The 15,331-nt window shown below is 40.2% G+C and overlaps 1 protein-coding gene across 10 annotated transcripts in view; it reads right to left on the bottom strand.

Moving 5' to 3' along the window:
* Window positions 1-11,017, bottom strand: part of EHBP1 (EH domain binding protein 1) — a 433,107-nt gene extending 422,090 nt beyond the window's left edge. For 5 of the 10 annotated variants that reach the window (XM_036752175.1, XM_036752180.1, XM_036752174.1 and 2 more), the window contains exons 1-2: window positions 10,562-10,999; window positions 9,463-9,851 (exon numbers count right to left, since the gene is read on the bottom strand). In XM_036752175.1, coding sequence (XP_036608070.1) covers window positions 9,463-9,566 — 104 coding nt within the window. In that variant the 5' untranslated portion in view covers window positions 9,567-9,851; window positions 10,562-10,999. Of the gene's footprint in view, window positions 1-9,462; window positions 9,852-10,561 lie in introns of all 10 variants that reach the window. The other 5 variants (XM_036752182.1, XM_036752181.1, XM_036752179.1 and 2 more) reach the window with 2 other exon arrangements.
* Window positions 11,018-15,331: the final 4,314 nt, after the last annotated feature.

Raw genomic sequence — 15,331 nt, forward strand, 5'->3', positions numbered from 1 at the left:
AGCGCATTAAACCAAAACGTCAGAGGTGGGGGGAGGAAGCAGGGCAGATAAAAGGAGATGGCAAAAGACTTCAAGATCATTCCATATTAAGATCAGTTGAAGGAACTGGCAATGTCTATCTTGAAGAAGCATAGTGACTGGAACATAGTAGGCACTTAATAAATGCTTGCTGAACTAAATTAAATTGGGGAAGCATGATAGCTGTTTTCAAGTATTTGAAGGGCTGCCAGAGGAAGTATTAGATTTATTCTGCTTGGCTTCAGGGCCCAAATGCAATGGGTAGAAGGTGCCAAGGGGCGAATTTAGACTTGATACACAGAAAAATTTCCTAAAAATTAAAGCTATCCAAAAGTGGAATGGGCTACTATTAAAAATGGTGCCTACTGGACATTTTCAATTGGATGTTTCCACATGCATCTGTAATTTAACAGAACTCAAAACCTTCCCTGTTTTCAAACTTCCCTATCGTTCTAGCCAAACAAGTTAGCAACCTCGGCATCATTCTCAGCTCTTCAGTTTGACTTATCTTCTATATCTAATCAGTTAATAAACTAAATCTCCCTTCAATGCCTCTCTTATCTTTCCCTTCTTTCCAGTCACATGCCTACCACCATAGTTCAGGCCTTCATCACCTCTTGCCTACTACTGCAAGAAACAGTCTCTTAATTGGTCTCCCTGGATACAGTTTTGCACCCTCCTCCACTCTATCTTCCATACAGTTTCCACATTAATATTCTGAAAGCACATGCCAGACCATGTCAGACTCCTGCCCAAGAAGCTTCAGTAGCTCCCTCTTGCCTCTAGAATAAAAAGTGCAAACACCTTTGTTTGAAGCGTTTTACTAGGTTTCACATCTAACTCTAGCCTACCTCTCTTAGTTTACTGCATGTTGCTTTCCTTCACACACTACATAAATATTTGCTATTAACACACTATGGATGACATTCTACCTCCCACATCTGTGCTTTTCCCCAAACCTTCTCTCATGCCTGGAAAGTACTCTTCATAGAATCTCAAGATTCTTTCAAGGCTTAGTTCATATGCTACCTACTAAAAAAACCTAATTGTAATCTAATTCCTGCCCTTGCCCCAGTTGCTTGGGCCCTCTACCCAGAAATTACTTTGTATTCACTATTTCATTTTGTATTTACGTATCTGTGTATATGTTCTTACTCCCCCACGAGAATATAAGTTCCTTGAAGGCAAAAACTGTTTTGTTTTTTATTTTGTATAGTCAGTACCTACCACAGGGCCTGGCCCACAGTAGGTGCTTAATACATGTTTGTTGAAAATGAATGAATGAATAAGTAGATTCTCCCTCACTAGAAGTGTGAACAAAGGCTGAAGGACCATTTATTGGCTACGTTATAGAGGAGATTCTCTCAGGAGTATGAGTTGTACAGTTTATAACCTAATCCTAGTTCTGCTCCAAACTCATCACATAACCTTGAGTAAGTCAGTTCCCTTCTCTACGTCTAAATTTTTTCATCTGCAAAATGAGAGTGTAAAGCACCAGGATCTTTAATCTAAAGGATCTAAACACATATAACTTTTATTCCACTTTTTTAAAAAAATCCTCAAAAATTAATTTCTAAAGAGCAAAAACAGACACTTTGGAAGAGAAGACTCTTGAAAGATCACAATGATTTCCTAAAATTTCAGTAACCTGGTGTTTTTTAGCCCTAATTTTCCATGTTCTACATGTGGCAGTCAATCAATCATCAAGAAGTAATCTTGAAAACCTTCCCTTGTTTTCCTTGATACATTCATTATTCTGGCTTTCCTCTCTTAATCACTCCTTATCTCATCTTCTTCTGCCTTTTGCCACATCATACCCCCAAAACCCTGATGCTCCTGAATGTCCATTTTTTAGAACTTTCTACTTCTCTCTTTACCTCTAGGAAATTTTAACTCCTGCCAGTTTTTACTCTTACCACTATGTAGACCATTCCAATCGATTCCCAATTTAGAGTTGGAAAGGACCCAAGAAATAATCTAACCTAGTAAGTTCATTTTCCAAGTGTAAGACTTGTCCCAGGTGACAAAGATCACATGTAAAAGGGCTAGGATTCAAATACAGATCCTCTAACTCCAAATCCAGAGCTCTTTGACCTACACAGGCTGCTTCCGAAAACCACCTCTAGCCCTGAACTCTCTCTCTTCAAATTTCCAAGTGCCTTTTGGATAATTTCAGTTAAATGTTTTTGCCACTTCCTCAAACTCAACATATCTAAAAACAAGCTCACTTTTCCCCACCAAAAAAAAAAAAAACAACCAGCTCCTCTTCCTGGCTTTTCTGCTTCTGTTAAGGGCTCTATAATTCTTTGAGTCACTGAAGCTTGTAACCTTAAAGTCTTTAAGTCCTCTTTCTCCATTTCCCTTTTCCCCACTCCCCTTATTTTTTCACCAGTTCCTAACAATTTTTCCTTCATGTTTCTCATGTGTGTCCCCCCCCTTTCCATTCCCACTGCCACTTCCCTAAATCTGGTTCCCACTACTTCCTGACTGAACTACTACAATAGTGACCTTTTGGCCTCTCTGACTTCCATATGACCCATTCTCCAAACCACTGTCAGGGGTTCAAATCTCAGCTGTGACACTTACTGTGTGTGACCTTGGACAAATCATTTCACCTCTTCAGGCCTCAGATTCCTCATCTGTAAAGTGACTGGGATGGACTATAAGACCTCTGAGGTCCCTTTTATGTCTAACTCTAATGGCACTCTGATTCTGAAATCACCACTAGGCATGTCACATCCCTGATGGCTCCCTACTGCCTATCGCTCAATTCCCCAAAAAGCCTGTAACAATGGATCCATGCTTTCACATAATGATTCTTGGTACTTGCTGCCATTTCAATATATAACTGACAGGACACATCTGGTAGCTGCCAAAAATCTCCCTTCTTATAGTTTACAAGTAGTTACTCTTTCTCTTGATTCCATGGTTACCTATTGTCTTCTACCCTATGAGCTCAAGGTCTGGGAGAAAGAAAACGTAATTCTTCCCCCACATCCCCAACCACCACAATGAAAAAGGGGGGTTCCAGGTCTAACACTTAAGTCCAAGTATCTTAGCCAAAGGAACTCCACAATTTAATTTTCCAGCCTTATTTTTTGTTGTTCTCCACATAAACCTTGTGTATCACCCTTAACTGCCAAGCAAGGGTTGTTTCACTTTTGTAGTTTATCCTCAGTGCCTAGCACAGGGACTAGAACACAGTAGGAGCCCAATAAATATTTGTTAATTGGACAATTCTCCACTTGCATGATTTCTTTCTTCCAATCGCCAACACTGTTTGCATTCATTTGAAATTCCCACTCATTTCTGAGCTTATCCAAATTCTACTCCTTCAACAAAGCTTTCCCTGACCATTGCAGTGTTGTTGACCACTCTTTCCTTCGAACTCCTAGAGTACCCATGGTGGACACAGCTAGTCTTGGGAACCAGGAACACTGGGTTCAAGTCCAACTTATGATAAATATTGGTTGTGTGATCCTAGGTAAAGCACTTCACTTTTCAGTAATTAGGTAACTCAGGTACCTAAGGCTATAAATTGCAGAGAAGAAACTGACCTACATTGTTAGAGACAGTTTTTCTATCCAGGAGTTCCCCACATCAGTGAACTCAGGGGTATAGTCCCTCCCTTACATGCTGGTAAATTAATCATGTATGGCTTTCGGACAGTTCTTACATCGTCTTGAACTATTACTTACTGGTGACATCTTAAGTTATTCAACTTTTTATGGGTTTATATCCCCCCAACTACACATAAGCTTTTAAAGGTCAGGAACTATGACAAACTTCTTTGCATAACCCTAGACACAGTGTTTTGCACAGCCTGAGTGTTCAAGAAAGACTGGTTGATTGTTACACAGAAAAAAATTCCTTTCTAAAGTTAGAAATAGCCTCTTTTTTGTATAGAGAAGAAAGCTAAATTATAAAGAATTTCTAAATAACAAAAGAGTTTTAGGAATAAAATGATTATATGTCTTTCTAGGAAAAGCTCACAGTACACAGTTCTTTGAAATTTTCTTTCAGTCTTAACATCATTATAAGGAAGAGAAGTTTTGCTTTATCTATATATGGTGAACAAGCACAGAAAAGTAACTTTTAAGTCATTCAGAAACTTAAAATAATCCTATGAAAACCTCATCTAAAGTGTATTTGCTTTCTATTCATACTACTAATATTCTAACCATATCCGACCTAGTCATAGGATCTCTAAACATTTATGCATTTATCAAGAGGTTGGTTAGCACAGAAGAAAATTCTCAGAAACATACAACTACAGATGAAAATAAGAACTAACAGATGTAGGGAAGGTACAGATTTTACTGGAGAAATTGATGGACAACTCCTATTACTCTCTACCATCTTCAGGAAATGAGGGCTTAATTCCACAACATGCCTAACAATTAAATAAAGAGATTCACCTGGTAACAGTAGTGAAAGCAAAGATGGCATAGCCTACAAACCTCTGTATTCTCCAAACCTGGTCTAGTTCTTTTGGTCATAGTCATTTAAAGAGTAACAAGAGTAAGAGACAAGTAATAGCTATTTTAAAAAATCTACTAGAAAGGGGGGAGCAATGAAACCTTACTTTTGTTCTTTTTGGTTAACTAGAAGTCTCACACTCTCAGAAGACAAATATCCTGATGTACCAAATCTAGAATTGTCCCGGGCTAACACCTGTTGCAAATGTGAACCTGAATTCAAAAGAAAAAAGTCTTCAAGAAGTTTGTCCTTACCAAGAGGTAGCCAGACTTAAAGAAGGCATATTGAAAGAGAATCAGGAGGAGAAAACACAAGAGCTGAGATTAGGGTTTACAAACCGGAAAAGACAAGACTCAGTTCTTCAGAGAACGCAGCAATTTATAAAAGTATAAATCCACTCTCTCTACATCCTTTGATGAAGTAACAAGGTAACGGTACACTTAGTCTTGGTTTCACTAACATCCTAGATCCAAGAGAAGCTGGCTTTCATCCTGTTCTGTCAGCCACATCCTGACTTTCCTTGCTTGGCTCAAATTCTGTTGTCCTGAGAAAAGAATGTGTTGGTGACAGCATCCTACCCATTGAAATGCCCCTTCCCCTTAGGAAAAAAACACACTGACCTCCTGCAGATCAAGGCTAAAACACCTAAACCCTTCCTGAATCCCCTATTATATGCTATCTGCATTGCTTTGATTTCAGAATACAAGAAGCAGGTCTGCACATCCTGAAGTGCTAGGTTAAGACTGTACAGCATTACTCTTAAAGCATCTCACTTTCAAAAAAATGTAAAGCACACTCCCAAAAAGAATGTGGCCTGACCTTTTTCAGTTTCCTCAACTGTAAAATGGAGATAATAATAGCACCTCACTATCAGGGTTGTTGTGAGGATTAAATAAGATAATTTTTGTAAAGCACTTAAGTTATCACGGTGCCTGGCACATAGTAGGTGCTTGATAAATGCTTATTTCCTTCCTTCTTTCCTTTTTTCTAGGTTGCCTCTCTCTTTTCATCAAACCACCTTTTCTTATTTTCTATCCCACCCCAATTATTCCATTCCTCTTCATAAAATCATAGTACCTAAGAGTCGTGAAGGATCTTATGGGTCATTTAGTCCAAAAAAGAGGCCTAATCAAGATTCCCTTCTACAAAATCTTCAACGAATAGCCATAAGGACTGAAGGAAAACTCATTGTCTCTGAAATAGCCCATTCTACATAAGCCTAAATCTTCATCTCTGAAACTCCCCACCCCTCTATCTAGTCCTGCCCTGTGGGGCCAAAGCAACCAAGTCTAATCCTCTCCCACAAGATAGCTGCCATGTGTCCCCTACATCTTCTCTTCTCCTGGCTAGGCATGTCCAGTTCCTATCACCAATCCTTGTAAGGCAGGTTCTTCAGTGCTCTCAACATGCTCCAGAATTTGTTTTTCTGCCTTCTCTAAATTCTGAGGTTCTTCTGAACCAAATACCCTGGGGATAAGGCCAAACCAGAGATGAGAATAGCAGAGCATTTACCTCTGGACCATAATGCATCACTTTTAATGTAGCCTATGATAGCATGAGTCTTTTGCCTGCCATTTCTGTTGACTTCTTTTGAGCTATTCATTCCCTACTTCCTTTTTCTGATACAGGGGAATGAGCACTAACTCTGGAATCAAAGGACTTGGGTTCAAATTCTGACAATACACTTACTTATGTGACCTTGAGTAAATCATTTAACCTCCCTTGGCCTTTAGTTTCCTCCTCTGTAAAATGGGGGCAGGGAGGTGATGCAATGGACAGAGTGCTAGGCCTAGAGTTAGGAAGACCTGAGTTCAAACTCAGCCTCAGACACTTACTAGCTGGGTGATTCTGGGCAAGTCATTTAACCTCTGGTTGCCTCAGTTTCCTCATCTGTAAAATGGGGATGATAATAGTATCTACCTCCCAGGGTTATTGTGAGGATCAAATGAGATAATAACTATAAAGCACTTAGTATAGTGCCTGACACACAGGAAACACTATATAAATGTTAGCTATATTACTGTTGTTATTAAAACAAGGGGGAAGACTTCACGGTCTCTGAGGTCTCTTCCAGCTCTAGATCCATAATCCTATGATATCTCTGTCTTTTCATTATAGAGAAATTTTTGTTTAAAAACAAAAATTTGAACAATTCCAGGTTAACACATTAGTCTTAGGACACTGCAGTTTGGATCCTGATGTCTACTTTCATTTCCTATAATGCCTATTTTTTTCTTTCCTATAGCTACAGCTTCTGAAGACCTGGAACAATTCTCATCACAAAAGTCCTTGGCACTGCCAAATGGTTCAACATTGGAAATGGATATGGTTTTATCAGTGGAAGAAGCATTAAAAATGTATTGGCATCTGCTTCACTGCTATACCCTAAGAACCAGGGATTTCATGCAGCTGAAACCTCCTATGTATCTCCCCCGTTAGACTACGAGCTCCTTGAAAGCAGGAGTTATCTTGTTAGTATCTTGTGAGTATCCCCAGTGCTCTGCACAAAATAAGTATTAAATAATTTTCTTGATTCTCTGATTCATTCGTCATTCTTATCACCCATTGTGCTATATTAACATCTATTTAAAGTTTTCTTTAAAAGTAATGGTTCCTGTAAATCCATTTTATTTTCTCCTCTAAGGTCCCTTGAGAAGAGTCTTTGGGATACAGAACAGAAAAGAAACACATAGTATAGGAAATGAGAAAGGGAGTCAGGACCTAATCTGAAATTACCCTAAAACCACATGTGACAGCTAGAATATTGATTGAATACCATTACAACAAAAAGTTCTATATAATGAAAAGACTTCTATGTCCCAGCTAATAATAACTGACTTGCCCATTTTTGCTACAATATAACTCTAGCATAAGCAAATTTTTCTATGGCCCCTATGGAGGCAATATTAGAGGATATTATCAAAGCAGATTTTTGATTCTCTTCCACTTAAAGCAAACACGTTACATAAAACATACAACCTGGAGGCAGAGTTTATCTTGTGTGACTGGGCAAACACCTGATCTTTCTGGACCTCGGTTTCCTTATGTGTAAAATAAGAAAGCCAGACCAGATAATCTCTAAGGTTCCTTCCAGCTCCTATGAAAATGCAATCATCTATGCTAAATCTTCCAAAGATTATCCTGGGTAGAACAAATAGGACTAAAATGCCTTCCAAAGACTATACTGTTCCTTTCCTAGTATCAATTCATTCCTTGCAAAATCTATTACACATTCTGAAGATGTAATACTAAGGACTTCTTCCATGCATAACTATTACCTTTCCCCTTATTCTACAACTAAGGTTTCACTTGTAATATCAGCTCACAAGAAATTAAATTTTGTTTTTTTAATGAAGAAAAAAATTTGGATTATTCTTATATAGTTCTGTCTGCTCTCTAACCAAAAAAAAAAAAAAGTAAAGAAAATCAAATACAAACATCTTCTATTTTTTAAAATGGGTTTAAAACTATCCTTGTATTTGCTCTAATTCAACACTAATACCAGAAGCTTTTAAAACATATTTTGATAATAGACATGTAGGATTCTTAGGATAACATACCACAACTCTGATGCTTTAGTCCTATGATAGGCTGAACTCAAAATATATGGGTCATGTGGCCTAATTCTACCTTAGAGATCCAATTTACTGGACTGAAAAAAGTAAAGATACTTTCAAAAGCATTCCTTTTATTGGACTGAAGTACAGCAAAATTCTCAAGCTTGATGGCTCTGGTCTTGGCAACTAACTTCATGAGTTTCCGTACCATTCAAGAAAATTGTCCCAAGGCTATTTATGAACTAGCAAACAAAAAAAATAAAAAATTCAGTGACTGAAGAAGAATCATTTTATTTTTGTTGGAATTCCACTTAAGAAATGGAAATATTTTAAAGATATCTGCTCTCAGTATGTTTCCGCTATCTGCTCTCAGCGTGTTTCCCTCTTAGTATGTTTCCAAGTGTGGAACTGAATCATAGACACACATTTGGTAGCTGAATATTTACTGTATTAAATTGTTAAAACATTAACCCATTACCTAAAAATGTTATCTTCCTATATACTTTATGCAATACATTGCATACTAAGATATTAAATTCAAAAGGACAATAGCATGGTAATGGATTAAGGACAGTTTCAATTAATTGTATTTATAACACAAGAAATAATTTGTAGTGTCAAAAATATAAGCACTATAAATACTAAATATCAAAAGTGCAGAAGTTACTTTCTTTGTTTCACAATGTGCTATAAAAAAGAATACTACACAGAAATCAGAGTCCTAGTGAACCATAAATTCTTTTAAAGTAAAGCCTCTTACTTATAGTAACAAATGAAAAACCATAGGGACCGGTGTTTTAAAGTTAACTTTTTCTCTCACATAATAACATGTATTTATTTGTAGTCCTAGGCAATAAGAAGTAAGCCCTGAAGTTTACTTTGCTGAAGTGGAAAGATGCAAATCAGGGACTAGCACAGCTAATTGCTTCCTCCATTCTGGCCAAGAAATGTGTCCCATTGGGCAATTAAAAGATGACACAGTTGCCTAAGCAAATAACAAATACATTTCCAAAGTTATAAATTCCAAATATTCCCCTATTTACACAAGGAAGAACACCTCATCTTTAAGGAAGACTATTTACCCTGAACAAAAAAGATTATCACCATACCACATTTCCTTGCAGTCATTAATTTTTCATTTGAAATCCTGTCTTCCTTTGAAGATATAAAAATGAAGTTATCCCAGTCCTGCTAAAAACCTTGAGGTCCAAATCTGCCAAAGCTGTAATAAGATGCCACAGTAATAGCCTTATGAGCATAATGGAACACAATAATTAAAACCCACAGGGACGGCACCAGTGCACACTCCTGAACTTGCTGGCACCCCACCCAGCTGCTAAGACACAGAAAGGTAAAAGTGCTACCCAAACAGGGAGTTGTTAGCATCCAGCCATCAGGCACTACATACCACTTCTTAGTGCATTCAACCATAAGTTCCTGGTAGGAGGCCACAAACTGGAACTTTGAGGCATGTTTTCCAACACGCTGAAGTCTCTTCCAAACTGAAGCCATGATGATGGTCGGTGTACGGTAACACCTCTAAGGGAGCAATGCAGCTGCTTTAACAGAGCACAGTATCCAAAGCTAGGAAGCTCTGTTTTTAAGTCTGTGTTTCGAAAAGTGAATTATAACTTGAAACGATGTTTAAGATCCATGATTCTTCTCCCTGTTTCACAGGGTAAATCCCACCTCAGATGAATGGCACATGATACACATGACTGTACGAGTGAGAAGAGGTTCCCTCATGGAGACATCATCATTCCTCCTCATGGGCTCTATGATGTGTAATCTGTACGACTGGAAAGCAAAACAAAGACAAAAAATAATGAAAGAAAATAGGGGAAGGTGGAGGTGAAAATAAGTATTCAATATTAGATGGTTTTGCTACTGACATCGTCCTAGTCCTTCGTGTTTTGTTTGGTTGTTTTTTTTTTTTTAACATGCCCTAGCTGAAAGCCAAAGATATCAATGATGGAAGACGGGAATACAGTCATATCAGAGAGGCTACTGAGCAACATCTACACATCGACACCACCGAGCCAACCAACCCCAACCCCGAGAGAGCCAAGTGGCGGCCAAAGCACCCTAAAGGCGAGCCCGAGCCGGGAAGCCCCAGAGAGGCCGCTTCGTGTTCGAGCCTCGGAGGCCGCCCCCGGCCGGGGGGCATGTTAAACATGAATTCTTTGTGTCTTTCTGCCAATAATCAATCGTGTCACCCGCTCACTCCCGAAATTAAAGAAGGGAGGGGCAAGGCAGGGAGGAGGCAGAGGGAGGGCAGGGTCCCAGGCCCGGCGCCCACCGCGGGCTCTCGCCCCCAGCCTAGGCGTCACGGCGTAACAGAGGGGAGCGGATCCTCCCTACGCCTCCAGCGGCAGAGACTGGCCGGGGACGGCAGCAGGAAGGGGGCCAGGCCGGGCCGGTAGCTCCGGGCACTCCGGCCGCCTCGGGCCCTGGGCCCGCACGCCGTCCCTGTCACCCCGAGGGGCACGTCCCGCCCCTCCTCACACCTCTAGTCCCGCCGCGCCTGCGCTGCCGGCTCCGGCTCCAGCTCCGGCTCGGGCCCCGCTCCCTCCTCAGCGCCGCTCCTCGCTCGCCGCCGCTGCTGCTGCTGTCGCTGCTGCTGCTGCTGCCGCTGCCGCTGCTGCCGCCGTTGCCGCCGCCGCCACCGCGTCCTCCATCCCCGCCGCCCGAGCCACATGGAACAGGCGAAGCCGAGCCAGCGCTAACGAGCGGCCCCCGGGTCTCGCAGTCCCACGCCGCCCCGGCCGGGCGGGAGGACGCCCTTCAGCCCCCAACCCTTTCCCCAGAGGGACTCGCCCAATGGTCGGGCCCCCCACCCCCGCCCCAGGCCCCCCTCCGGAGTAGCTGCTGCCGCTCCTGCTGCTCAGTCACCAGCACCCCCTCCCCCCCCATCCTCCTCCGCCACCATCATCATTACCTCCCCCGGCCGCACCTCTCACACTAACCCTACCCACTGCAGCCCAACCTCCGCCCTCCCCGCCGCCATTGGCCGAGACCGGTGCCAGCCCCGCCCGCTCCCAAGACAGGTCTGCGGAGCGTCCGCGCCAGCTCATTGGCAGCACGCGCCTGTCGATCACGGACGCCCCGCCTATAGAACTGGAGGTGTTTTTCACTCTCCCGAGAAAGACTCAAGGGTTCTTTTCTCTCTGTGTGTCTCTCTCTGTGTCTCCCTGCCGGTCTCTGGCGTTTCTTTCCCCTCTTCTTCTCAGTATCAGTTTCTCCCCCCCCCCTTTTTTTTTAAACTGACGCAGACGGAGGGAGATATCCCCGCCCATTCCTTTGATTGGCTTGTGGGGCGGGGGGGAGCTCTAGACCGGAGAGAGTAAGGAGTGTTTATAGTGAGTCAGGAGGTGGCTGGTGAGAAGAGCTGCCTTTCAAATAGGCCACAGTTTCATGATTGGATAGTGGGCGGGACTCCCAGGTGTAGTCTACAAGGAACATTCCGGCTTTGGAATAGGTTCTCTGGCTCACCAACGGCCTTTGCAGTCTCTTACCTCTGCCAGCTGCCACTGCCTTTTCTTGTTTTCATTTCCAATTCAGCTCTCCTTCCCAGGCCCTCGGGGTGGGCATTCTTTCCCTGCCTTTAGTGCCCAGCCCTGCCCCACCCATGTCCTGCCTCTCTTCTGCTCCCTACCTTGTAGGGCCTGGTCCTGAAAAGCCCTAGGGCTGCCAGTTTAGCCCAGCCGGCCCCACGCTTTAATATTTCTTGTTACTTCCAATTTCGCAGAATTAGAATGATGAATGAAGCATTTATTAAGCGCTTGCTATATGCAAAGCACAGTGCTAAAAGCTGGGTATGTAAATAGAAAGTAACACTCCCTGCTTTCAAGGGAGTTCTCATTCTAATGAGGGAGAAGACACACATGGAAAGTTTCATTTGCCAGTCAAATGGAAAAATGCTATGGTCCCTAGATACAACAGCAAAGCAGATGTTAATACCTCTTCTTGGATGGAGCAGAAAGTATTATGTTTCAGCTGAGGTTAAAAAAAAAAGCAGGGATAGGAATCATTATCTCAGACAAAGCAAAGCAAAAATAGACCTAATTAAAAGAGATAAGGAGGGAATCTACAGTTTGTTAAATGATACCATAGACAGCGAAGTAATGTCAATATGAAACATATATGTACCAAATGGCATAGCATTCAAATACTTAAAGACGTTAAATGAGTTACAGGAGGAAATAGACAGGAAAACTATACTAGTGGGAGATCTCAACTTTCTTTTCTCGGAACTAGATAAATCTTATCAGAAAATAAACAAGAAAGAACTTGAGATGAATAGAATCTTAGAAAAAGTTAGATATGATAGACCTCTGGAGAAAATTGAATGGGAACAAAAAGGAGTATACCTTTTTCTCAGCTGTACATGGCATCTACACACACACAAAAAAAAGTGTATTTGGGCATAAAAACCTCACAACCAAATGCAGAAAGATATTGAATATATCCTTTTCAGATTATAATGCAATAAAAATTAGTTTCACTAAAGGGCTGCAGAAACATAGATTAAACATTTATAGGAAACTATATCTAATCCTAAAGAATAAGTGGATCAAAGAACATGCCATAGAAACAATTTCATTAAAGGGAATAACAACAATGAGATAGCGTGCCAAAATTTATGGGATGCAGCCAAAGCAGTTCTTAGGGTAAACTGTATATCTCCAATTGCTTATTTCAATAAAAGAGAGAAAGAGCAGATCAATGAACTGGGAATGCAATTAAAAAAAACTATAAAGGAGCAAATTTAAGTCCCCAATTAAATACCAGATTGGAAATCCTGAAAGTCAAAGAAGAGATTAATGAAATCAAAAATAAGAAAACAATTGAACTAATAAAAAAAAAACTAGAAGATGATTTTTTGAGGGGGAAACAAAATAAATAAACCATTAGTTAGTTTGATTTTTAAAAAGAAAGAAGAAAACCAAATAGGGTATATCAAAAAGGAAAAGGATAAAATCACCACCAATGAAGATGAAACTAACGTAATTATTAGGAGTTATTTTGCCTAACTATATGCCAAGGAATATGACGACTGAAATGGATGAATATTTACAAAAATATAAATTGCCCAGGTTAACAGAAGAAGAAATAGAATACTTAAATAACCCCATCTTAGGAAAAGAAATTGAACAAGTCATCAATGAGCTCCCTATGAAAAAATCTCCAGGACCAGATGGATTCACAAGTCATTTCTACCAAACATTTGTTATTGTTTGCCCTTCATTTTTGAAGAGGACCAATGACATCAGGAGGTGATGTCTTGACTGAATTGGATTTAAGTGAGGCAGAGTTACAAAAAGTTATCAGAATCACAGAAGTCCAGAGGTAAGACAGAAGTGAGAAGGACTGGTGACAGCCCAGGTTGCAGTGGATGACCTTGGCATCATCAGTGTTTGACCGAGCTCTAAATTCTCCATGGCTTGAGCCACCTTCATGGTCACAGGAACAAATTGTTCTCATCCATGCATTCAACCGAGAGAAGTCTTTACATACTTGGTGTAGACATCGCCCTAACTCACCAACAGGTTACCCTCAATCTGGTTTAGCCCCTCTGCTGAGTCACTTTTACCGTGGTAAAAGTGTCCGCTGTGCTTGCCACAGCTTCTTGAAGCCAAAGGTGAGAATTGAGTGCCAGGTGGACACTAAAGGTTGGGATGAGCAGCCCTGAAAAGGGCTCAGAAAGCCCTCGTGTCAGAGGTTCTAGTCTTCCTTGAACACCCATATACCCCTCCCCCCCAAATTTAAAGAACAAGTAATTCCAATATTATATAAATAAACTGTTCGTGAAAATAAGCAAAGAAGGAGTCCTACTGAATTCCTTTTATGACACAAATATGGTGCTGATGCCAAAACCAGAAAGAGCAAAAGCAGAGAAAGAAAACTAGAGACCAATTTCCCTAATGAATATTGATACAAAAATTTTAAATTAAGTACTAGCAAGGAGCTTACAGCAATGTATCACAAAGATCATACATTATGACCAGGTGGGATTGATACTAGGAATGTGGAATGTGGAACTGGTTCAATATTAGAAAAACTATTAGCATAATTTATCATATTGATAACAAAAAGAACAAAAATATATCAATAGATGCAGAAATTTTGACAAAATACAACATTCATTCCCATTAAAAACACTAGAAAGCATATGAATAAATGGAGCTTTCTTTAAAATGATAAGTAATAGATCATCTAAAACTATCAGCTAGTCTTATCTATAATGGTAGTAAGCTAAAAGTCTTCCCAATAAGATCGAGAAGCAAGGATGCCCATTATCACCACTTTTAATCAATAATGTACTAAAAATCCTAGCTATAGCAAGAGGAGAAAAATAAGTTGAAGGAATTAAAATAGGCAATAAGCAAACAAAACTATCATTCTTTGCAGACAATATAATGATATACTTAGAGAACCCTAGAAAATCAACTAAAAAACTAGTCAAAATAATAAACAACTTCAACAAAGTTGCAGGATATAAAATAAATCCACATGAATTAGCGTTTCTATATGTTACCAACAAAGTCCAATAGGAGAATAGAGAAATTCCATTTAAATTAACTGCAGACAATAAAAATATTTGAGTGTCTACCTGCCAAGACAAACTCATATAAACACAATTACAAAACACTTTCACACAAAGTCAGATCTAAACAATTGGAGAAATATGAGTAGGCTGAGCCAATGTAAGAAAAATGACAATTCTCCCTGTTAATATACTTATTTGGTGCCATACCAATCAAACTATCAAAAATTATTTTATAAAACTAGAAAAAGCAAAATTCATCTGGAAGAATGAAAGGTCAAGAATATCAAGGAAATCAATAAAAAAAAAAATTTGAAGGAAGGTGGCTAGTAGTACCAGATCTCAAACTATGTTAAAAAGCTGTAATCATCAAAAGGGGGGACTAGGTGGCAAAGCGGAAATGCCAGGCCTGGAATCAGAATGACCTGAGTTGAAATCTGGCCTCTATGACCCTGGGCAAGTCACTTTACCCTGTTTGCCTCAGATTTCTCATCAATGAGAAATGAGCTGGAGAAGAAAATGGCAAACCCCTCCAGTACCTTTGCCAAGAAAACCTCAAAAGGGATCACAAAGAGTCAGACAGGACTGAACAACAACAATCATCAAAACAATCTAATACTGGTTAAGAAATAAAGTAGAGAATCAGTAGAATAAATTAAGCACACAATATACGGTAAATATGTACATATACAGGAGTAAATCACCATAGTAATCTAGCGTTTGATAAACC

The sequence above is a fragment of the Trichosurus vulpecula genome, chromosome 3, assembly GCF_011100635.1.
Source record: "Trichosurus vulpecula isolate mTriVul1 chromosome 3, mTriVul1.pri, whole genome shotgun sequence".
Classification (NCBI taxonomy): Eukaryota; Metazoa; Chordata; class Mammalia; order Diprotodontia; family Phalangeridae; genus Trichosurus; species Trichosurus vulpecula.